A 24136-nucleotide genomic window follows, 5' to 3' on the forward strand; every position below is an offset into this window, starting at 1 on the left:
CATATTTTCCAGACAGGGAACAGGTCCCTTTTTGAGCATAATTTGATTCCTGCTTAGTAATTGTTTTCACAACAGACCATGGAATGATGGACAAACTGAGGCATTTGCAGCGTTTATTTTTTCCCCTCCTGCTGTGCTACCTTTACACTCCCTGGATGTGTCTTAATGCTTGATTTTAAGAAGGTACCTATAGTATTAGGAATCCATCAGTTTGCAGAGGACCTTAATTTGGAGTTGCTTTCAAGGATTCCATCAGCAAAGTGTAATAAAGCCTGAAAGTTTAATATAATCTAGACTACTAGATCGTGTAGAAGGGCCTTTAATCTTTGGATCCTATAGAAAGCGGATTCTAGGAACTAGCAGATGCACACAGAATTGATTACCCATTCTTCATATCTCTTGTGCTTGGGAATACAGAGCATGACAGTCTAAAAATAGACATTTCTTATTCCATTCATAACAAGAAAAACAATTCACTAAAGCATTTGGAAAGTTAGGAGAAAAAAATATTTTTGTGCTGGCACCACTCTTACTGGAAAAATGTTATTCTCTTCATGGATAACTGAACTTTAGCTATCCAGTTGTCAGCAGAGGAGTTAAATCTTTTGAAATAACGATGATACACAGTCATGGAAACATTCTGGATTAAAAGACTGCAAATTAAACAATGAAAAAAAATGGTATGTTGTCTCTATAGAGCTACACATCCCCCATTTATGTCTCCCATGGAATCAAACAAGGTATAAAGTGATTCTGTTGACTCAAAGTCAAGATGGATAGCTTAGTACGTAGGTGAACATTGAGCTTTCTTTTAACAATTTTAAAGACGTTTTTAAAAGCAGTACAAGTATTTGGAGAAAACAAAGTCTCCAGGCTTTTGGGAGCCTGTCAAATATGTTCAATTTATTCTGCAACATCTTTCAAGACTGCCTAGGCTAGGGTAGAATCTGCTTGGCTGGTAGTTATACAAGTCCAGGTCAATTTTTCTTGTCTTCCTAAATGCTTGGCTGTTAGGGATTTAATCCACAAGAATACTATCTTGGCAGCACATTGTTCACATGTTTCTTTTTTTGACCATAACCATTTCTATTTGCTTACCTTTGCAAGTGCCTTAATGCAGTCTTCTCCCAAGTATTCAAGTATTATTGTTCATTCCTTGCTGATGCGTGGCATGTGAGTGTTTCGAGTTTATTTAATCTCTTTTATTGAGAAACGTGTTTGCACTCAAGCTGATAGCAACAAAATGATTTCAGCAAATGTCTAAGCATCCAGAGTGGGCCAATGTAATGTTGGCAGCAAGGAAGTAATTTCAGTTTCTAATAGATTTTAATCCTCACACCAAGTTAGAAGTCTGAGTATGGCTTTGCTGTACAGTGAAACACGGTAGAGGGGCAGAGCCAGTCGCACTGCTGTGTCTACCCATGCCTGTCAGCACCCCCAGCCAGACAATTCAGGTCCCGTTCTAGCTGCTAATTAATCACATAACAGATATTATGCTATACTTATTCTGTGTGTCTTAATAGAAGTCTATTTGCTATTTCTATGAAACTAGAATAAATGTGTCCTTTTGCTCATTAATCCATTATAGATTGACTGTGAGAGCAGAATGTCCAATGCATTTAGAAGACTTTCCTATGGATGCACATGCTTGCCCCTTGAAATTTGGAAGCTGTAAGTTTATTTTAAATTGAGGTTTCTCCCTTTTTAGGCCACTTTACAAAAGTATTTCGCAACTGAGAAAACCTCAAGGTTTTAATCTTGTGTATTTTTCACTTTTTTTGCAGGGTTGTATTTTTATTCTTATATATATTTATATTTAATATAATGAACCTCTTCTGTGTGTCTTACATATCCTCCAATGTCATGCCTGGACATTCACAAAAGAGAAAAACAACAGTGCTCTAAACATCTAGAAAAGTAGTTTGCCAGATAGAAAATGTTAAAGTTGCTTTATTTTGTTAAGACCCCAAATCAATGTTAGAGAAAAGTAATACAGACCATGGATAACTTAATTGGTTTAGGTGAAGAAAATTCCCCTCCATAGTCTTGGCACGTTTAGAAGAAAATTTTGCCTAAGATTATAAAATATTCACATTACAATCATGCAACATTTCTCAAAGTTAAAAATCTCCCAAGTCTCCAGATAGAGTCCTATACTTGCAGCATTTGTAAGCTTAGATTAGAGAACATACTGGACAAAATGTAATGTAATTAAAATCAGTGTAATAACTGACAAAGCTTTCTGTATGTATATGAGAATTTCCCCCAAAACTTTAATTTGAATAACAACCAACCTGACACTGATACTTTCAAACTTAGCTAAACATAATATTTTTAAAAATTAAATATAGTCCCCCTTCAACTCTTTAAGGAAAAAAAAAAAAAAAGTGAAAGCTGTTTTACTCTGGTTGGTTCAACACAAACAAGGAAGACAAAATGTGTGGAAGATGTAATAGGGTACAAATTGTTTCCTCAATGGCTATTTTTTTTCTAGTAGAAATGGGTCGTTTCACTGATAATGGGTACTTAGTGGCTTGATCTATTTTACAAGTCAACAAACAGAACACCCAATTCATTCTTCACATGTTACCAGACAGGGTGATAATTTACTTTGGGCTGAATAGCTCTATGTTTACCATGAGAAAGGACCGCTGTTTTGTCTTTAAAGAACTACTAGCCTCCTAGATAAGATTCAGAGAACAAAAAGCTCATACAGACTTGGCAGTATAACTGACAAGAATAGTTTACTCCTTGAATGTTAAGTTTTCTTACAGCACTTCCAATAAATCTTTCCAAATGTCCTGTGAAACAGAAGGGGGTGGGGAGGAAGCCTTACTCCAGCTAATAACAGGGCAAATAGCTGCAGTGGGTTCTTGATTAATAACAGGAGATCTGTGCACCTGAGATCCCAGTTAGATCAGGATTGGTCGCAGGATTAAATTTCTTTTGAAATGCACATTAAAGTGTTTATGCGGACTGCATGCTGGATCTGGGAGGTGGGAAGATGGCTAATTGTGCATAAAGCCTGCTAATGCCAAGTTAAACCATTATTGAACAAATGTGAACTACTAGATCGAATTTTTATAGACTTGATAAGACATGTGTCACCACATCTGTGCATCGAGCCACAGCCTAAACACCAGACATTCGCTAGTCTGAACAATAGTTCCCATTTTTTTCCGACAATAAGTTCTTTCTAGCCCATTGTGTCCCAGATTACTGTACTCTCGGTTCACAAAGTGCACGGCTTTCCAGGTTACTAAGGATCTTACCTCAGTGAAATGATTAAGGATACAGAAATTATGAATGAAAAGGGATAGATAATATGGATTTGAATACAACTCCAGAACCACACCACAAGGTAAAAACAAGATAGCAAAAAGACATGCAAGTGTATCTGCATATCTTTTGTATTTAAATTGGTTTCCTTTTTATCCTGCCAAAAAATTTTATTATCATAACATATATAATTTTCTTAAATGAACAACAACAACAAAAATCGGTAATACTTCTCATTTAAAGACTATTTCTTACACCAAAGTCAGAGGTGACAACTGGCATTCTAAGCTCAGAGTGCAGGCATGGTCTGTCATGTTTTACAGGCTATTTTCTTTTTTTTTTTTTTTTGAACACTACTGGCTATCATGCCAGCTGTCCTAAAAAGGACCTAGCAAAATGAGGAACTCCAAATGCTGGGAAGGGCTATGAGACAAAATCAAGGACTTTTCAGGGAAACTTTGCGTTTCCCTACTAAATTCAGGTGAGCTTCCAATCTGGGAGCCTCATGGGGAGGAGTTCTTTCTGTAACATGGTTTTGCTGCAAACACTGCACAGGGAACTCACTGTCCAGAACAGGGCCTTAAAGCTAGACCTCTCCCCTTCTTCTCATCAGATTATATGTCATAATTATCAGGTTATAGAATATTTGTCTCAATATTTAGTTATTGATACAAATAGAAGTACCTCCTGCGTGACAAATGGCCGGACCCAAGCAAGATATGAAAATGGGACTCACCACTGTACATAGAAAAAGAACAGTTCTTACATTTAATTGCCACTTTTTCAGTGGGAATCATATTTAAATATATTTGGGACATTTCTGTCAAACGACTAAAGCAATTCACTATAATCATCTTGACTGACTGAAATATTTACTGAAAAAGACCTTTAATTGTCATGAAAGCCATGCTTTAAGTGCAGACTACAATATTACACTTAGTAGCTCCCCAAGGTAGTGTTTGCCCAGCTGTTTGTTTTGAATTAAATTGGATAAGAGTTTTTCCACGTCCTCCACTGTTACTCATCACTTGTTGGAGCTGGATTCAGAAAAGCCTCATTTTGAAGGAGTTGCACGTCTCCTACGGACACTGTCCGTACTGTAGAGGCCGATAAATGTTTGACCCAGCTCCAAGACTAAGTGATTTGCCAAAATAGCAGCTTAAGCTAGAGGTTATTCCAATGTAAATTCAATGTGACAAATGCTAAAGAGATTCTGGAACAACAAAAAGCCATATGTTGGCAAAACAAAATCAGAAAGGCAGATGCTCTCCTCAGTCCTTACCACAAAAATCTGATTGTCAGTTTAAAACTAAGGCCACTCTGGAAAGCAGCAGTGATAGGAGCAAAAGGCTGTGTTGCTACTTATGCAATATCTGAATTGGAAGCTGAGGATGGAAGCTAAACAGAGCACCAAATCTGGCAGTTAGAGGGCAGGGCGAGCTCATTTCCAGCACTGATGAGTGTACTCCTTTCCCTCTAACCTAATCCCGTTGTTCTCAGCAGCTCAGGAAATCAGTCCTCTCTCTTCCAAACTACTCCCATGCTCCAGAACAAGTAAAATGCTTGAAAATTAATATTATTATTGCCACTTTTTCCTTATGTGACTAGACTGGCAAGCAAATTCTTGTACTTACTGTGGCCATTATTTTTAAGGTCAGAATTACTAAGACGTAGATTTGCATTCACTGTTCATTCCAAAAAGCTATGTATATGTTGCAGTCCTTGGGGAACATGAAGTCTAAGGGTAGAAGCACCCTTCCGCTTCAATAATGCAGGATCAAATGCCATGCAATTAATTTACCAGTGCACTCCATCCAACACCACCTCTTCACTTACTGTTATCTCTTACACTGATAAGATAAAATTACTAACTCACAAATGAGGTCAAGTGAATCAGATTCCTCCTTTTCTTTTCCTGCTTGCTAGTCCTGAAAAAAGGGAAAATCTCATCTTGTAGGTAGGAGTCTAGTGTCATTTTGGATGCCTTAAGATGTGCCATCTGGCTTCCAGCTGCCTTTGGTGGGTGCAGGCTCTATGTAGGTTCTGATCACACATTCAGTCCCATACATGTCTTGGATATTCTTAGGTGTGAAGAATGACGCTAGGTGCCTCTATGTAGACAACTAACTCCCACCCTAACTGCTCAGAGAGAGCTGTCAGACTCCAGACTACACCAAGTGACAGAAGAATTTTACAACAGGACTAAGATTAAAAATATTTATATATAGTTTGATTCCTGAAATAACATAAATAACATACTAATAACAGCACAAAACACCTGGATGGCATATGCAGTATACTACTGAATTATCTATGTAACATACTAGACTGCTCGGGTTTGGAGAGCCCACAATGTTTTTCTTCTGCTTTGTTCAAGACTCAAATAAATGTGAACCTCAGTGTGAGCATTTCCCAGAAACAACCAAAGCAAAAAAAAATAGATTAATTGTGATTTAAACTCACTCGAGCCTAGGCAGCCTCAGAAATTTCTGCTATGCCTGTTACACAGCAAGGACAGTGTGAGAGGGGGATTACCAAATGGAGAGCTCTAACCAGGCCAATGATGGTAAGATCACTGAAGCCACTCTGAGAAGGACTTATTTTCTATGGTGGGTCAGACAACACCACACTATGACAAATTGAAAAGACTGGGACTCATCTTTCTTGACAGTAATTAAAAGTTAGAAAAAGAGTTGGAGTCCTCAGATGCCCATGAAATTCCACATTTCACTCTTGCTTCTGGTTACTCAGATTTTGCATAAATAGGAATGATGTAAGGGAGAGAAAGATTTTCATGCCATTGAGGACAAAACTTAATCCAGCCCTACAACAGAATTTTAGGTAATCATCATGTGGACAGACCTATAAAATCAGTTATATTTCCCACAGATAAAAAGTTCCAATAAGCTAGTTGTGGGTTTCTACAGATAATTAAAGAGAATTTAATATTCAAACTACTGCCCAAAATATTGTTCTGATAAAGCAATATGGCAATAGAAGGTGCATAGCTGAAATGCATGTATTTCTTTTAAATTAGATGCTTATACCAGAGCAGAGGTTGTGTATGAATGGACACGGGAACCAGCAAGGTCAGTGGTTGTGGCTGAAGACGGCTCTCGGTTGAACCAATATGATCTGCTTGGACAAACTGTGGACTCTGGAATTGTTCAGTCCAGTACAGGTCTGTGAAAAAGGTTTTTTGGGAAGGGTCATATTTAACTGCCAAAACATAATTTAGAGCAGGAGAAAAAATACAAAGACCAAAGAGTGAGAGAGGTAAATTGCAATATACGAGCTTCAGATTAGGAAAACATGACTCTGAAATGCTAACAGATCTTGGGATTATTTTCCTACTTCAGCTGGTGGTTAAAATATTTGAACAATTAAAAAGCTTCCTATAGTGACAGACCTAGCCAGAAAAACCAATAATTTACATTATAAAGCAGCACTCCTCATACGCTTATCGTATTATCTGCTTACTATGTAAGCTTAAAAAAATAGTATAAGAATATGAATCCTCAAAGATCATATTCCTGGAGGCAGTGAAGTAAGTTGCTAAAAGCAAGCATATAGTTTCTCAAGGGAGTATTTAGAGAGTGAAAAAAATATGTCGTCAAATTAAAAACCATCTGGAACATCCAAACAGGATTTCGGTGTCAATGCTAGCTCCAAACTAAACTCCGAAACTATTAATGCGATACAGAAATATAGCTGACATTTATAGTATTATATACCTGTAACGTTGAAGCTGGCTAAAACCCTTTTCTTTTTCACTTTGCAGTGTTTGTTTCAAGATGTAATGTCTTTTTTTTTTTAATAATTTGGAAGGGGCACAAAGACCTAAATACTGTAATAAACTGAGCATCGGGCATGAACAAGAGCTCAAAGTGTTGACTAGATTGACTGCTCAATGGACCAAAAGAAGCACTGCATTAGGAGAAGTATTTGTATTGCTTTGAATGCACCTGACACTGTGACTGAACTAGAGAAGTACACTTATACCTGCATAAACCAAACATTCTAATGCGTCATTCATAAAATCAATGAACACGTAAGGAAAAGTGAGTCAATTTAAGGTGAACCCTAATTCATGTCTGACTTTTTTATTTAGCTTGCCAAAATGTATTCATATGCTCTATTAAGCAAAACAAAATTTCTCACAGACAAAAGTTTCTAGTGGACCAATATTTAGGTTACTACTTGGAAGCTTCTGTTCAGTTGATGTACTCATAAAAGAAGTAAGTGGGATGGCAGTAGTACCTTGCATAAGAGCAAGATCGATACAACTGCTCCCATAGATTCACTGCTTCCATTATTGAGCCCAGAGGCATGCATCGGACAAGCAAAAAGAAAAGGGGAGAATTCTTGGGCTGGCCACAGCTCGAAGTGTTGCCATTGACTTTTGTGGAGCCAGGAATTCACCCCAGCTGCCCTTTGCTGAAAAGTCAGTGGGATTTGGGAGGAACTGCAAGGATCTCAAGCTCTTTACTCTTTGTGTTCTGAAGCTACTCACTCAGAGAGACCTCGGCAAGCTGTGTGCCTGCCCTTTTGCACTCATTGCCTATTCTCTGCTTGCTGGATGCATTAAAAGGGTGGCAGGATAATCAGAAGAGACTCATAAGCTTGGGAACATATCTAAATCAAATAGGTAATACCAGATATAATTCAGAGTAATTAGATAGAAGTGTGAGAAGCACCCTATAAATTGTTAAAAAAGGCAGATAATAAATTTTTAAAAAGAACTGGAGACAAACATAAGAAGTGTAAAAATTCTTTATCATTTCCATGAAGGAACAAAAAAATATTTGTTTTGCCCATGGTATTTCATTGGTTTGCATTCTGCCTCCTTTTTCTACCTGAAGAAGCTCTTTACTGTGCCTATCTATAAAGTTAAATACTGTACAATTAATATTTGCTGAAATAAAGATGCTATTGTCTACATGCAGAAAAATATTATAAAGAAATAAATACAATGGTTATCAAAGCTAAAAATAAGCCCATTAAAGAATTTTTTTAGTACCAAACTCTCAATCCTCTTTAGTTAGTACTTGATAAGAATATACAGTGGTGGAAGAAACACATTTATTGCTTGCAAATTCAGTGTTTTGAGGAAAAATTCGTCTTGGTTTACTTTGGAAAGAAAAATGCTTTGCCTTCCCCAAAACAATGGTGGGGATCAGGATCAGAAATGGTTAATAATCAGTTTTCTCCCCATTCAGGTAGGTGGGCAGCTAGTCTCAACAGAATCCTGCAGCACATCTTTGTCCTCTGATCATCTCTGGTTTAAGATATGACATATATAATGAAAATTATGTAATCCCTCCCTATTTTCAGAGTTGTGGATGATGACTCATCTGACAAAAAGACAAATGGAATTGAAGACAATCTTCGCTTAAGTGTTCTCAGCACCTTTACTAGGCAAGAAAATGAAGCTCTCGTGCAGCTGATTCTGTGGATCATTAGAGGAATCTACATAATCTTGGGCAATTTTAAAATGATATTTATAGTTGTCTGGAATTCCAGACATGTATTTTCCAAGAATTTGGTGTAACTGGGTTACTCTAAACATTCTCAAAACTATTAAATGATTTGATGAATCCATAAAGTCTTTTTTTTTTTTTTTTTTTTTTCCCGTTCCTTTGCTAGTAGGCCATCTGCTATGCTTATTTCTGGATATAGAACAAGATAACTACAAATACTGATCTTTTGTGACAAGAGAATCTTGAAAGACTAAAACTTTTTTATAGCATAGTTACTCATCTATGCTGGCAATGGAATGTGCAGGTACTACAGGCTTAAAAATAGTATTCAGTAAACAAAATAATAATTATTGTTGCTGCTGTTTTACTTAGGAGAATCATCCATTTTTTACTTGTATGTAAAATTCCTGTCACTCTCCAACTACTGACTCAGAAAGAGTTTAAAATTATCTTTTTTTAAGCACCTTAAGAGATGCTTAAAGGGCTCATGCAAGTTTCTATTTACATAGAGTTATTTTGCCACCTTGAAAACATTGCTTTGCACTCAGAATCATCAAGATTTGTACTCACTTTTCTGATGTTCTGTAAATCTCCTGAGAGGATGCTGTTCTTAAGAGTTTTTCTGTTGTGTTACATGGCATGAGTAGTAAATGAGAAATACTTCGTTTTAAATTAATGGCAAGGAAAGCCTTACTTCCTACCTACAGTGATAGAGAAGGTATTATTATAGCTAAAACTCAGTCCCCACCTCAAACCTTACATCTGACGTGATGCACGTTAATTTTAGGTGCTCACCTGGTAAACTGGGTTTATTACAGATAGTTTACAGAACACTGACTAAGTAGGTTTGATGTAACTTTAGTGAATTACCAACTATTTTCTTCTAGGGACACAGGTTAGTTTACACCACCTAAGCATTTGACTCAATGATTGTGATATACTGTAGAATTAAGGGCTGGTTAAAAACTGCAGCTGCAGAAGTGTTGAGCACAGGCACAAACTCTTCCAGAGCACTGGAAGTATTCAAATGTGGACAATCATTCTAAACATTAAGTTAATATAGATGAGAGAGTTGTGTTTTAAATGTTTCATATTGTGTAATACATATAAACTAATTCAAAGTTCATGGAATAAATAAAATGAAAAACAAATTTATCTGCTCAACACAGTTATTTGTAGAAGACTTTAGGAATTCCAAGGAAGCTAAAAAGAAATTACACGCTTACACCATTTTAAGGGTGGGTGTCAGGAGAATGGGGCCAGACTCTTTTCAGTGGTGCCCAATGACCAGATAAGGCACAAACTGAAACACAGGAAGTTCCATATGAATATGAGGAAAAAATTCTTTATTTTGAGGGTGACGGAGCACTGGAACAAGCTGCCCAGAGAGGTTGCAGAGTCTCCTTCTCTGGAGATATTCAAAACCCACCTGGATGCAATCCTGTGCAACCTGCTCTAGGTAAACCTGCTTTAGCAGAAGGGTTGGACTAGATGATCTCCAGAAGTCCCTTCCAACCCCAGCCATTCTGTGATTCTGTGAAATACCTTTCTTTCTTACTTCTTTGGATAAGAGAATAAAATATAAGAGAATGTAAGATGCATAAGCTTCAACTTGTGCTACAACTTGTGAAAGCCTAGTAATCAGATGCTATGAATATAGGAAATATTTTGCTTAATAGCTATTTGAAATCTTAGCTTGTAGGGAATTTTATGGCTGAACTATAAACCTTTGAAAACAGAATTACAGAGGAATTGCTGAGAAGTTAGTGGTCAGCAGCTGTCATGAATGTGGCTATGCTTTTCAATTAAAGCAAGCCACAAAATGTGGGAAGCTAAAGGTTCAGTAAATAACTGGAGTACTTTCATGTCCCACAGTTATTTAAATAAATCTCATCAAAGATCTTCTAATAAATGACTTCTAATAAATGACTACAGTTCACTGGTACTTTGGAGACTTAAAAACATGTTTTTGCCTTGTAACTGAACAGTGGGTGTTATTCTAGGCCTACACTTTGCCTGATTCACTCCTTATGGCATTACCTTTAGCTGACTTCTAGGTCAGACCTGCTGCAATGCTTAACGGATGAGAGTAATCCCTGTCTTTTTAATTGCCTTTATGCCTTGAATCTTGTTCTCATTTTCCAGAGGTTAAAAATACTTTGATAATTTAAGCAGCTAAATAAAGCTTCAGGGTACAGTGGTATGTTCACTCTGTATTCTTAGCTTGCCATCTACAATCACTGAATTAATTCTGACACACCATTGTGAGAATTCTATATCTGATTGCATTAAAATAGCTTCCCACGTCATATTTTAGTAGATAAAATAAATTATTGGCTCTTCTAGCCAAGGCTGGCATCCTTCATAAGATCGTCGTCTCTGGTACAAAGCAAAAGAAGGTTGTTTCAGTGAACGTTAAAGATAGATGGGCAAAATTCAAGTAATAATGCCCACTATACTACTTCTGCTAGTCCTATTCTTGAAAGAAATTTTTTCTTGTATATCCTTTGCTTTACTTCTCAATTTATAACTGATTCTGTTCCTCCTTCGCTACTGTTTTTTATATTGAAACATACCAGAAGTATTGTTACATCTTATTTATAAGCTTTCCTCAGGGTTATACATTGAGCGAGATTGTTCAAATGAATGTTCTTCTAGACTCTGAATTAAAGGGCATCTGACAAGCTCGGTGCATAAGCAGTCAATGTCTAGACATAGTTTTTCAATCCGATGTAAGCTTTTCCTGTACAAGAGCAACTTTCTCTTTCCAACTGCCTGCATTTTAAAATAGAATAACAGTAATTTCATATGTCATCTCTAATCTAGACAGAGGTTTCCGTTGAGGTACATGTCTGCCTGTTTCTTTCCTAAGATAAAGTTTATTGAATAGTAAGAAAAATCAATCTACTCCAAAAAAAAAAGTCACAACAATAGGTTTTGCAATCTTTTGAGAATATACTGTTTTTCAAAATCCATTTTCAATTATGTAAATAATGACCTGAAAACGAAGCATTATTTTCTGTGCTCTGGCAGGGAAGGTTTATAAAATTATTGAAATACTTAGGATTCCTTTCAGTTGCAATTAGAATACCCAGCTCATATGTTTTTGTAGCACCCAGAAAGTTAGTGCTAATGAAAATATTCTGGGTTATTCTTGTATTGTCCATTTACTTGAGGAGAGAATAACCATTTAGTAAAGTACTGAATTAGCAGAACAGGGACACTTAATCTTCAGAGGACATAAAGCACAGACAGTGGTAATGCAGACACAATCACATCAACAATTACATCTTAAGCCTGGCCTGACTGAAACACTTCTGAGTGCCTGGCTTGATTTAGTCTTTATATGATGTTTACATGTGTATATTATGGTGGTTTTCCATCTTCTACTGGAATAAGGCCTTTCACAAGAGGCCTAAACAGCCACCAGTTAATGCAGACTTTCATTCACTACTCAGCAGAGATGAAAAGATGTACATTTAATTAGCATTTCCCAGAACTGTCTAGTTTTGTATTATTAGTGGAACTTCAGAACCGGCTTTATTAAATATTTTCTTCAGAGCTGACCCAATTTGATCCGAGGATTTTTTTTTTTTTTTACAACAAGGGTGAATATAATGAAAAAATTATTCCTATAAAGCCCACTAATTTGTATATTTATAAAAGCTTTAATGTTCCCATTTTTCTTGTTTTCAGGGGAATATGTTGTTATGACTACGCATTTTCATTTGAAGAGAAAGATTGGTTACTTTGTCATCCAGACTTATCTGCCATGCATCATGACAGTGATACTGTCACAGGTGTCCTTCTGGCTTAATAGAGAATCTGTTCCAGCAAGAACTGTATTTGGTAAGCAAGACCTATAAACCTCTTGGCAATCGTAGGCCAGATAGGTTTAAGAAATTTTATGGTAAAACTAGTTATGCGTAACATGATATTGGAGAACAGCATGAGCCTGGACATAGTATACAATACTTAGGATGTTTCATTGTGAAGTTGTAGCAGAAGCTGATTTAAGGTCCAAAGCTTTTAAACTGATTGTAAAAAGAGACCTGAAAATATCTTAAGCAATCTATTACAGTTCCACTTTTCCAAAACAATAAGTATATGAATAAAAAATTTCTGACCGTGGCAATGACATTAATGATGGGGATTGTCAAAAGGGCTTTAATCAAGCGGTGTTGGTCATTTGACATCCTTAGGCCCTTTGAAAATTCTTATCTTAAAAATCTTTTCATCAATCCCTTTTGCAGTCTGCTGCTAAAGGTGTCCTGTTGAAATCAGTGCAATTTGTTGTGCTTACAGTGATAAATAGATGCACTGAATGAAAGAAGTAAGAAGGCAATCTAAAGGACTCTAAGTTTATCCAGTTGGTCCCTAGTGTTTTAACCACTGCTTGCAAGTGCTTATCTTAAAATTAGAAACAAACAACTAGCATATTCTTTGAAGATATTAATCCAAATCAAGTACATAATTAAAAAAAAAAAGTAATAAATCTTCAGTTAAGGAAAATAAAACCTGAGACTTCTGCTATGTGACCTAGTCTTTTTTGTGATGTTCAGATGGGACACCTGAACACCTTTGGCAGAAGGAGGTAGAAGAACACACAGCCGAGTTGGCTTTTACACTAGTTTCTCTGCCTCAGGGCACTGCTGGGGCAGGATTCCGTGGGCCCTCCTGCTTTGCCAAAGAGAATTTATCCATTTACACAGGACATAGCAAAGCCAGGGAGTCACAAGGCCTGATGTTGAGCCACGTAGACTCTGAAACTCTTGGTGAACAAGAGATATTTTTATTGACCTTTTCTGGCACTCTTCACAGCTGTGCTTTAGTTTCCCAATGCCTCTGGAAATCAATCACAACTTGCATAGCCTTAGACCCCATGAATCAAGTAGAGGCTTTCTGTTGATATACAGATGTGTGTTTACAGAAGAGTGGTTTAGACCACAGTATAAATAAATTTGATTTACATAGTATTGTTTAGATTAACATCTAAAATTAGTTCTGAATTTTTATCATCAACTTCACTGAGAAATAACCTGGGACTTTGATGGGCCTCTGTAGTCAAAGCTATTGAAATTGTAACTATTTTTGCTCTTTTTGCACATATAATTTAAAAAGAAATGTCAGATGATCAGTTTAAAATGCTATACTTCACTGCCCCTACATGGAGAACAGAATTTCCTAGTCTCAATGAATAATATATAATACTGCATGATGTTCAAGCTGCTATCTTCGCAGGCTAAAGAACCCACACATATCTGAAAGTTTTCCTTTTAGAAGACAGTTATGTAGTAAATAGCTTTGTGTTTACTCCATCATTATGTATCAAGATAGCTTTTTCATTTCTTAATGGCAGTGAAACAATGTTGCAGAAAATTTTGCATGAATGCATATACATACAGAAGCACAACTTACATCTTTTAGTCCACTTAGTACCACAGATAATAAAAATTATAAATCCTGTCTTGCTACTGTGTAAGAAAAACATAAGCTCACTAGTAATGAGTCAATGACAAGATTAGGTTGTCTCTCAGGGAAGAGAAATTGCTTGCTCATTAGGCACTATTAATTCAAGCTTTTTACACCAGCATGTAAATGAATTGTTTATTATTTGGCCTATTTTAGACCACTGCACATTTTCACTAACACTCAGTGCAGTGAAGATGAACTTGGAAGACACATTCAATACATGACATTGCAGTTGTCAAGGTAACTTGTGGACAAGTGATTTGATGTAAATGTCTAGCCCACACTTGTAGATTTTTTTCTTCAAGTTGCTGCAAGCAGAGTGAGTTCAATAGAGTCCTGCTTGCTTTCTGTGGCCAGTTTAAGGGAAAAGCTTCATCAGCAGTGAGAAGCTCTGATACCAGAAATACAAATTACATTATTATTGTTCTTACATAAATTCTTTGCTATTCTCAGGGCATCAGTTCAAATATATGTAATATAACATAAAGCTTAGTGCATTTGACTATACATTTCAAGGAGCATATACCAAATAAACTGAATGAAAACAACAAGTTCTTTTAGTTTTCTACCTAAATACCTTAGAACTGTTGCAAGAAAGAACTAAAAATGTTGAATTTTTATATCTGTAGGACAATTTGCAGGGCATGAGTAAGGAACAGCAACAATGATTCTCCAGATACCAGGAAGCATAAAGTAGTATCTAGTCCACAACTCAAAATATTATTTCCATTCCAACTTTAAAAATATTGTTCTATTACAGCTATGTCAAAGAATAAAGGTATGAAAGATGTTTTGAAGATCCTGTAACTTCCATAAAACTTGAAATCTGATATCCTCAATTAGCAACTGAACTTAAGTGGGGAAGTTTATAAGAATTAGGGTAAAGACAAGGCTTTCGCATGTATTGTAACAGTTGAAGCACGAAATATAGCCACTGATCTAAACACACTAAAACTGCTTTGCAGGAGTGACAACTGTCCTGACAATGACTACTCTGAGCATCAGTGCAAGGAATTCGCTGCCCAAGGTGGCCTATGCCACTGCTATGGATTGGTTTATAGCGGTGTGCTATGCCTTTGTGTTTTCTGCACTCATCGAATTTGCAACAGTGAATTACTTCACAAAGAGAGGCTATGCATGGGATGGCAAAAGCGTCGTTCCTGAAAAGGTAACACCACTTAATATCTATCCCAACAGGTCATACTGTGTCATGCTTGGTCACTATATGGGGTTCTTTTAGCATGTTAGAAATTCTTATTTTTTAGAATAGTAAATAATTATTCCAAAAGAGTTTCCTCATGTGTTCGTACACAGCATTTCTACACATAAACAATAATTTCTTAGACACTGAGTACCTAAATACTACTTCTGACATACTGGATGATATTTAATGCTATTAATAATTAAAAATTTTACTAAGATTTTGACTTGTGCAACTGAGCAGAAAGAAGATAAATGTGGTGTTGGTGGTTTTTTTCTTTTAAGGGAAAGCAATTAATTTTCTAGTGTTCAAGCAAGAGACAATGTGGATGCCTCAGTATAAACATAGAAAAAAACCCCAATCTTGTGGCTACTGTATTTGACACTGTCCAAAGTATATTGCTCCCCAACATGAACTTCAGGAGGACTGCTCTGTGATCATGACCAAACAAATCACCACAGGACTTTTTCTTTCCTTTCTTTTGCCTCTTATCTTTTCCCTATTTTTTTTCAAATAGAAATATTATTTTTACTTCCTAGTCTATAGGAGAAATTGATTTGTTTTGGGGGAACCATTGGCAGTTGCATTGGGAGTGTGCGATCCTGATCCATACCTCCCTGAATGCAACAGTGAGACATCAGACTGACTCCCTTTGGTCTGGGATCAGACCCGGTCTGTAAATCACAGGTGCATCAAGAAATTGTTGAGGACATTTAGGGGATGAAAGAGAAAGTTTCCCATTTCCTGTGAGTTATTATGTCAGCTGCTTCTGTGAGGAAGCTCATTTGGTTGGATTTTTTTTTTTGAGAGAGAGATCTAGAAAGAGAGTTTTAACTTGCCTAATTGGTTATTATGAACATTCACAGACTAGAGATTCAGCAGAATAAATATTTGGAGGAGCAGATGTTACTCATTGGTACGTGAACCCGTGTGTTTAATTCAGGAGTGTATGCCTATATATAATTTTTCTTCTTTTTGCTATTTTAGTTGCATAAGTCAGAAAACAAAGAATATTAGGACATTTACAGAATGAAAACTAATACAAAAGTATTGTAGAATAAATGAGTGAAGTAACAAAACCAACTTGCAGTAATGAGCTGCACGACTGCTGGTGAATATTGAGTTTTCAGTTACTGATAGTACTTTCATTGAAAATAATTTGTTTGATTCTTTGTTGTGCTATCTTCATGATACCTATTGTAAAAAAATGGGCTGTATTAATAGAGCAAAATCCTTAAATGTTAAGTATTGCCTTGTTAATATGATCTACCTTGTAACATAGTTACTATAATCAGCCATTTTATTTGTTTGAAAGAAAATTACATTTTGAGAAAAAACCACACCGATATAAACACAATATTCAAACACGATTTAAAACATTGGAAGATTTATGGCTTTGCATTCCTCAACAGGTAAGGGTCTTTATGTGTCATTTGATATAAGTCAGCAAACACATACCGGTACTTGGTAGAGTGCATTATCTGCAGACATAAGGCAAGGCAAGCAAGGCAAATTAATGGTGAACAGAGCATCACAGCTTAATAAAATTTAGAGCTCTAATTAGCTGTCATATTACTTTTTCATAAAGTTGAATTTAACATGAAATATTAAGACCCCTACTGGTGTCAGGACTTTTTGAGGATCAGATTCCTCATGACATTTAAATCTATAGAAAAGGTCTGCTGTGAGACTTCTGTGAAGCAGTTCGTTGCCTGCTGGATTTATTGCTGCTCACCAGAGTATCTGGCTGAGATGGAGACAGGACTGGCTTCGTACTCAGCAAGCGTGTTAGCAGCCTTCCTGCTCAGGAGGAAAAGAACAGACAGACAACTAAAAAAAAATCTTTCTGCCATTGCCTTTCTTCTTTTCTGAGTATTTTTTTCAACCTGTTTGTTCCTCCTATTCAGCAGAAATATTTTAAGACAATTTGAAGATTTTTCTTAGCCTCAAGTCAAGCTCAATATTATTGTCATGAAATAAAGAGCATATACATCAGAGTCATTATGTGAATCCCTTTTCTTACTAAGTAGCAGAAATTTAACATTTCAGCCTTTGTTTCCTTCCTGCATGGTGTTCCAAGCCATGCTTTGACAAGATTCTTCCCACTTGCCCTGATTGCTATGGCAACTTCCCTTCACATTCCCAAGCATCCTGCAGGAGCCTATTTGCTCCCTGAAATGTTCACCTCTTGAACAAGAACTTTTTACCAAAGCCCCCCTGCTGGGTGGTCTATATAGCTACTGATCTAGAGTTGATCTGTCATAAAAAGTACTGTGACTACTTTAAAAAATATTGGCTCCGTGGGACAGCTGCTTCTTGAAAATAGAGAATTATATCTGCTATCTTGTGAAATGACATAATAGATCACATTCTGCTGATATTTTCTCTTTAGCCATATCTTTTTTTTCCCCCTCCTTCTAAGAGGATAAAATGGATAACATTTGCCTATTCTTTTTGTAGCAAATACTGCCTAAAGTTTTCCTAAGGTCTTGGGATTTTTTTGTTATCTTTTTTTTTTTTCTCATAATTGGAGGAACTTGGAGCAAAGTGATGCTTTTTTTTACACCTCCTTAATGACCCACTGCATCTCTCTTCTATGTTTATCCTTGTGCAGTGGCTGGAGGAAGGGTTTGGACTGTCTGCAACAGGGACAGTTGAATTCCAACTGGTAACCCCAGATGTCAAAATTTATATTTTTTTCCTACAAGTAGATCCCAGAAGTAGAATACGAGAAACATAAGGACCTAGGGGAAAAATCTAGATAATCTTTCTGATTAATAAGTTGTTCTCCACTAAAAGATTTTTGATACATTCTTGCTTTAGCACTATAGGTAGGTGGATGCAAAAATCATACAGTTATTTAAGTCACTGTATGTGGAATGACATTTCAGCCATTATGATCCAGTTGTAACATTCAAACAAGAACATTAAGTTTCTATTCCATAATGCGTATGCTTTCGGTGTAAACTGTTAGTGAATAGAACTAGCAGCTTTGCATTTTATTAAATAATCCACTCTTTTAGTGCATGGTCACATGATATTTTTATTGTGTATTTTTATGTATGAACTGTGCTAGAATGCATCATATAACTTTGTTTTAACATTGGAAAGCTACATTAAGAAATTCAGTGTCTTTTAAAGTTTTTGTCCTGGTCAAGAAACACATTTGATTAAGGGAATATTGAATTATGAGTGGTTTGTCGCTGCTGATTACCGTTAAAGGTAATTTTGTCGATCAGTGAGCCTAGGTATCAGTATAAGCCCTCATTATAGTTTATCCATCATCTAACTGGGTTTAACTAATACAAGTAACACAGATGGATGATTTTGTCTTTGTCTTCACCTAAATATTTTGCATGAGTCATGTACCCAGACACTAACTTCCTTCTTACAGCTTATTACAATTTATAGTATAAATTTGATTAATTGCAAAATTTTATGGTGCTTTTTCATAATCTTATCTGTTAAGAAGATAGTGAGAATAAAACATTTTCTTCTTTCTTCAGCCAAAGAAAGTGAAGGATCCTCTCATTAAGAAAAATAACACATACACAGCTGCAGCTACGAGCTACACCCCTAATATTGCAAGGGACCCTGGGCTGGCAACCATTGCTAAAAGTGCAACGATTGAGCCCAAAGAAGTTAAACCAGAAACAAAACCTGCAGAACCCAAGAAAACTTTTAACAGCGTCAGTAAAATTGATCGACTATCAAGAATAGCCTTCCCATTGCTCTTTGGAATCTTTAACTTAGTCTATTGGGCTACCTATTTAAACCGGGAACCCCAGTTAAAAGCTCCAACTCCACATCAATAACCTCATTTATTCGTATAGTTCTGTTTTGTCTTTTGCTCTGGGAACTGCTTCCCATTTTCACATACGGTAATTCACATTTGCTTCATTGCCTCTGTCTTAAAGAAAAGAAAAGTTTCTTTATTTAACAAAAGGTTAAATATATCTGTATATTTAAAAAACCTGTGTGTGAAGGAAAGAACAATATAAGCTATATACTTTGGAAAAGTGATTCCAGAAATGGGAAAGAAAGAGTTGTAGGGTAATGGGAAAAAAAAAAAAAAAGAAAACCATTTGTAGATAGCTTAATACTGAATGTCCCCAAAAGGTATTGTATATGTATGTGAAAAAGATATTTTTATTCAAAGGATTGTGGGGAGTGGGAAAATTTTCTTTATGATATTCCTGATGCACATACTATACCATACCATTTATTCAGCCACTGTTTATAATCTTTTCAAGGATGTAAAGCTTTCCATTTGCTGAATCCCATAAGATACGTTATTTTCCTAATCCCTTTTCTCTTCTCTATTCCAAACCACCTGACTTAGAGTATTAAATGATCTTTAAAGAAAAAGGAAATCCACTCACTCTAGGTACAGTTTGTCACTGTATGGCACATAAGATCTAATGGTAACAAATGCTTTAATCTGCTGTCTTACTGCAGTCTTGTTCTAAGCATTAAGTTGTCACTAGACTAGATTTAAAACCAGTTGCACAATCAAGTGCAGATCCCAAGTTCCCTCTATCACCTGTGTAATCCAAACAATTCCTGGATGCTTTTACAGATAGCTTTTACTCATCACTATGTTTTAGAGAGTTAAAAAAACCAAACCAACAATTTTTGCAAGCTCTAGATATGTTGAATGTATTCTTTTATAAAACATACATTAAAAAGAAGCTTTAGACTGAGATTTATGGATAGCAGAAAGACAAAATATAGTATTTAAATAATATATGTAAATATGCAGCATGAGATTGTACATTTTTTTACTTTTTTAAAGTTGTGTTCTTAAAACATTGTGTAGGATTCACCTCTTAGCTCTTAATATGTTGTTAAATGCTCAATAAAACATATTTAGAGCCTGACTTTAAAAAAGAAAAAACAAATCAGTGGTACTGGAAAGCCTAAAAAAATAAATATGCAGAAAGCGCTTGGAATTAATTCCATTTGTAAAGTGGTTAAGTGTACAGTAGCTTGCAATTTGACAATGTCATCCAATGTATACTATTAGATTAATGACTGGTCTGCTCAGGTCATGCATAAATACTAAAGTATGGGATTATATTTGGTAGGTAAAAATGGTGAAATATTTAAGACAGAAGTTCATCTGTATATTACTGCTATATTTGCTGATACATAACTGTTACAATAAGTGATGTAATATATGTAGCATTAAATTAAAAAAAAAGTCATACATAAAAGAATGTACAGGAAAATAGATTTTATTGACTAAACTTACTACATTTCATTTTTACTGTAGCAATATATTTGTAGGAACAATATGTAAGGGCTTTAAATACAAGATGTCCATTTTGCAGGTATTGTGCTCCCTTTAAAAAAATTCTAGTCAGTATCATTACTGCTGATTCGTAGAAATAAAATTTCAGATAAAGATTTTTCTAAGAGATGGGAAGAATGGTGGATATTTGCAAGCATCAATTAAAAAACCATAATATACGGTATTGGATGAATTTTTAAAACAATGCTACATGAGCCTCCAGAGAAACAGCTACTGAGAGTCAAATTTCATAGGCAATGTTTTCTAAACTCTTTCAAACAGTTGACATTCTCTATCTACAAAAGGAAATCGTTAATGTTTTATTTAGAGAAGATTTTTTTTAAATAATGCTTCATTGTCTAACATTTAGTCCTGTCTAAACTTGATAAGTTATCTGATTGGAGCTTATGGAAAGGGGATGTTTCATCTTCTGGTATCATGTGTAGATACATGTATAGAAAAAAATAAACTATGGCTCTTTAACTTCTGTGTACTTGTTTATCTTGTTATTTTTGGCGTTAAACTAGTGTGTTCATTTAGGGCATTCTACCTTTCTAGCAATTCATAGCTACCTTTAGGTCTGCATTTTGCACATTAGATGTGAATATTACTTAACTAGTCTGCTTTTTGCTATGCAATGATTGCATTATATCACCTCTTAGTTAGTCTATGCCAATAGTATTATACTGTATAAACTTGATTGCACAGTTTATCAAAGACAAGGTATTCTCTATGTAGCTTTTTTACAATGCTTTGCTAAACCATGTAATAATAGTAAGTCTTCCTTGAAAATAATGATACACTCTTATAGAGGACAGTTTCTGTTTACTCCTGGGATAATTTTAAAAAGATGACATTGAATGTTTATTGCACCTCAGTGCAGTGATGTGGCAATAAAACCTAAATCTAATAGAGGTTGTTTATGGCAGAAGCATGTATTGCTTTTACAGAGTTTAGCAAAAGCTCTTTATTTTATGTCAGACTGTAATTCTATTATAATAATAAAGCTAAAAATGTTCAATAATGGAAGTGAATGTTTTACTTTGGTTTTCTTTAGTTACTGTATTTTATGACACATTGCTTGATAAACTGCTATTCATTCAAAAACTTAGTTTCTGCGGATTTGGTAATGAATGCAGTTTTAATAGATGTAATTTTCTGTACAGCATTTTCCAGGGACAAATGTAACAACAGGAATGTTTCTGAAATCTGATTTGACATTCAAAAAAGATAATTCAGTCTGCACAATATATATATATCCAGTAAAACAATTAATTGAATCAGATGAACAATTGTTAAGGTTTAGTACAACAGCAATGAATATGATATAGAGTAGGAACAGAATAAAATGCATTGTCTCCCAGATAAAATGACAGATGAAACAGAGAGTGAGAGTAAAAATGTGGATATTTATGTTACAGATTTCACTGTTTAAATAAATGCACAGATCTAAGAAAGACTCTTAGAAGAGAACCTCAGGCTGTATAAAATAATATTTCACTTATTTAATGAGTTGTGGGGATAGCATTCAAACAAACATATGTATAGCCTGAAAATTGTAATTCTCAACTCTTCATTCTTTCCCACATAAAAAAATACAGAGAGAGGAAAAGTCATTCCAGTGCATTCAGCCCTCAAATTTTCTTGGAAAAGTTCCTGGAAAACAAGGCTCATGCTCTTATGTAGGGGGAGACAACCAACTGCAGAAGTACAGTTTTAGAGGATCCAAACCAGGAAAGGCTGATAGAAGTGTATATATGTATGTAACAATATTCATCGTGTTCTTGAGCATGAGTCCTACAGAAGGATTCTTCAAAATGGAAGGAAGAGTGTGTTAATATGGAGTCAGATTCTATTAACTTATTATGCTTTCCTCTATTTTGAATGAGGATAATGCAGTCTGAATCCCTGTTCCTTGCCTCCTACTAACTCCACAGAGATGAATCCCTACGGAAACCCACACAGGATTTTCTGGAGGAGTACAGTAAAGAAAGTGGCGAGTGACACTGTTTGAACACCCACCTCCTATGTTCACATGGCAGATGCAGAGCATCCATGGGGATTCTCACATCTCCTTTGTCACTGCTCAGACATTTTTAGGCAGAATTTTACTCGAGTAAAATGAGTGAAAATGTCTAGATGCAACAGGATTTGACTCGGAGAAAAATATATAGCACTATTGAGCTTCACAGAGTGGAAGAACAGCCTCGTCAGATGACAGATTCACAGTCACCAGACAGTCCAGCATGACACCCTGACATGGCATTGCTGTGTTTGCTCTGATATTACATCAGTAGGGGAAACTCCTCCAGTTTTTCTTGGATTACCTCTAGAAGCCACTGCAGGACTTTCTTAATGACCAAGAACTTTTTTTTACACCATCAACTACTTTCTCAATTATATTCTTTCTCTTGGACTGACTATGTGAGACCTGAAAAGAACAAGTTTTTTTTGTCTCTATCTCCTTCTATTTTTCACCAATATGGTAAATAATAAAACATTATGAAACACCCTAATGGCTAGAAAATGGGGCACACATGCTTCAGGGAACAAATAATAAGAGAACTTCTTTCAGCCTGTGCTTTGTGTCTGAATGACTGTCCAAATAAATTAGTGTGACTGGGGAAAGTAAAACTTTTTCTTAGAGGCTGTAAAAATATCAGTCATACTTTGAAAGCTAAAAACTCAAGATCTCCTCAGACTTTCTATAGCAGACCCACAGAAGAAAAAAAAGAAATCCTCCTGCTATGCATAAACATGACATAGCTTAAGTAAAAATGTGTTTGCAGTCTTAGCACATGAATTCTGCAAGTGAAGTGTATTATCAGATTGTCAAGCTGTTACTGTCATGTTACATCTGATTACAAACTGCATCAAATGCAAGAAGAGAGGTAAAAGCCTCGAAACGATAAGTGTCTATAGGTTCATTCACTCTGGCTATAGGCCCACCCAAACAGGCAGGATGACTTTGCAGCTGCTGATAAACTCATTTGATTAAGCTGCTTTGGGGCATTTGAAGATGCACTTGCAGCATGGCTATTCCATGCCTTTCACCCAAAGACGAGAGACATTTCACCTCAAAAACCTGCAGACAGACAGATCAACCCACAAAGGGCACTGCTTTCGTGAATGTGCTGTCAAGGGGGGAAAGATGTATTTGCTGAACTCTTTCTCCAATCAAGGACATTTGAATGCAAACAGATATGATGAATTTTTTTCCAAATGTCCTCATATATGAAGTATTTAATTAATCTCAAGTTGTACAAGCCTAAGGACCTGAACCAGGCCTAAGATGCTAAATTTGTTTTCAAGTGGTTTGCTAATGGCTGCCCAGAAGGCACTATCTTTGCTACATGATAGTTTTACATGTATGCAACATCTGCTTAATACTAGGTGACTAAAGTGCCTCAT

The 24136-nt window shown here is 35.8% G+C and overlaps 1 protein-coding gene across 1 annotated transcript in view; it reads left to right on the forward strand.

Moving 5' to 3' along the window:
* The window catches only part of GABRA1 (gamma-aminobutyric acid type A receptor subunit alpha1), a 42452-nt gene extending 23205 nt beyond the window's left edge, over nt 1-19247 (forward strand). The window contains exons 6-10 of the mRNA XM_075715520.1: nt 1589-1671; nt 6317-6460; nt 12456-12608; nt 15197-15399; nt 18939-19247. Of these exons, the coding sequence (XP_075571635.1) occupies nt 1589-1671; nt 6317-6460; nt 12456-12608; nt 15197-15399; nt 18939-19247 (892 nt within the window). The remainder of the gene's footprint in view (nt 1-1588; nt 1672-6316; nt 6461-12455; nt 12609-15196; nt 15400-18938) is intronic.
* Nucleotides 19248-24136: the final 4889 nt, after the last annotated feature.

Source organism: Pelecanus crispus, chromosome 8 (assembly GCF_030463565.1).
Source record: "Pelecanus crispus isolate bPelCri1 chromosome 8, bPelCri1.pri, whole genome shotgun sequence".
In the NCBI taxonomy this organism is placed as follows: domain Eukaryota; kingdom Metazoa; phylum Chordata; class Aves; order Pelecaniformes; family Pelecanidae; genus Pelecanus; species Pelecanus crispus.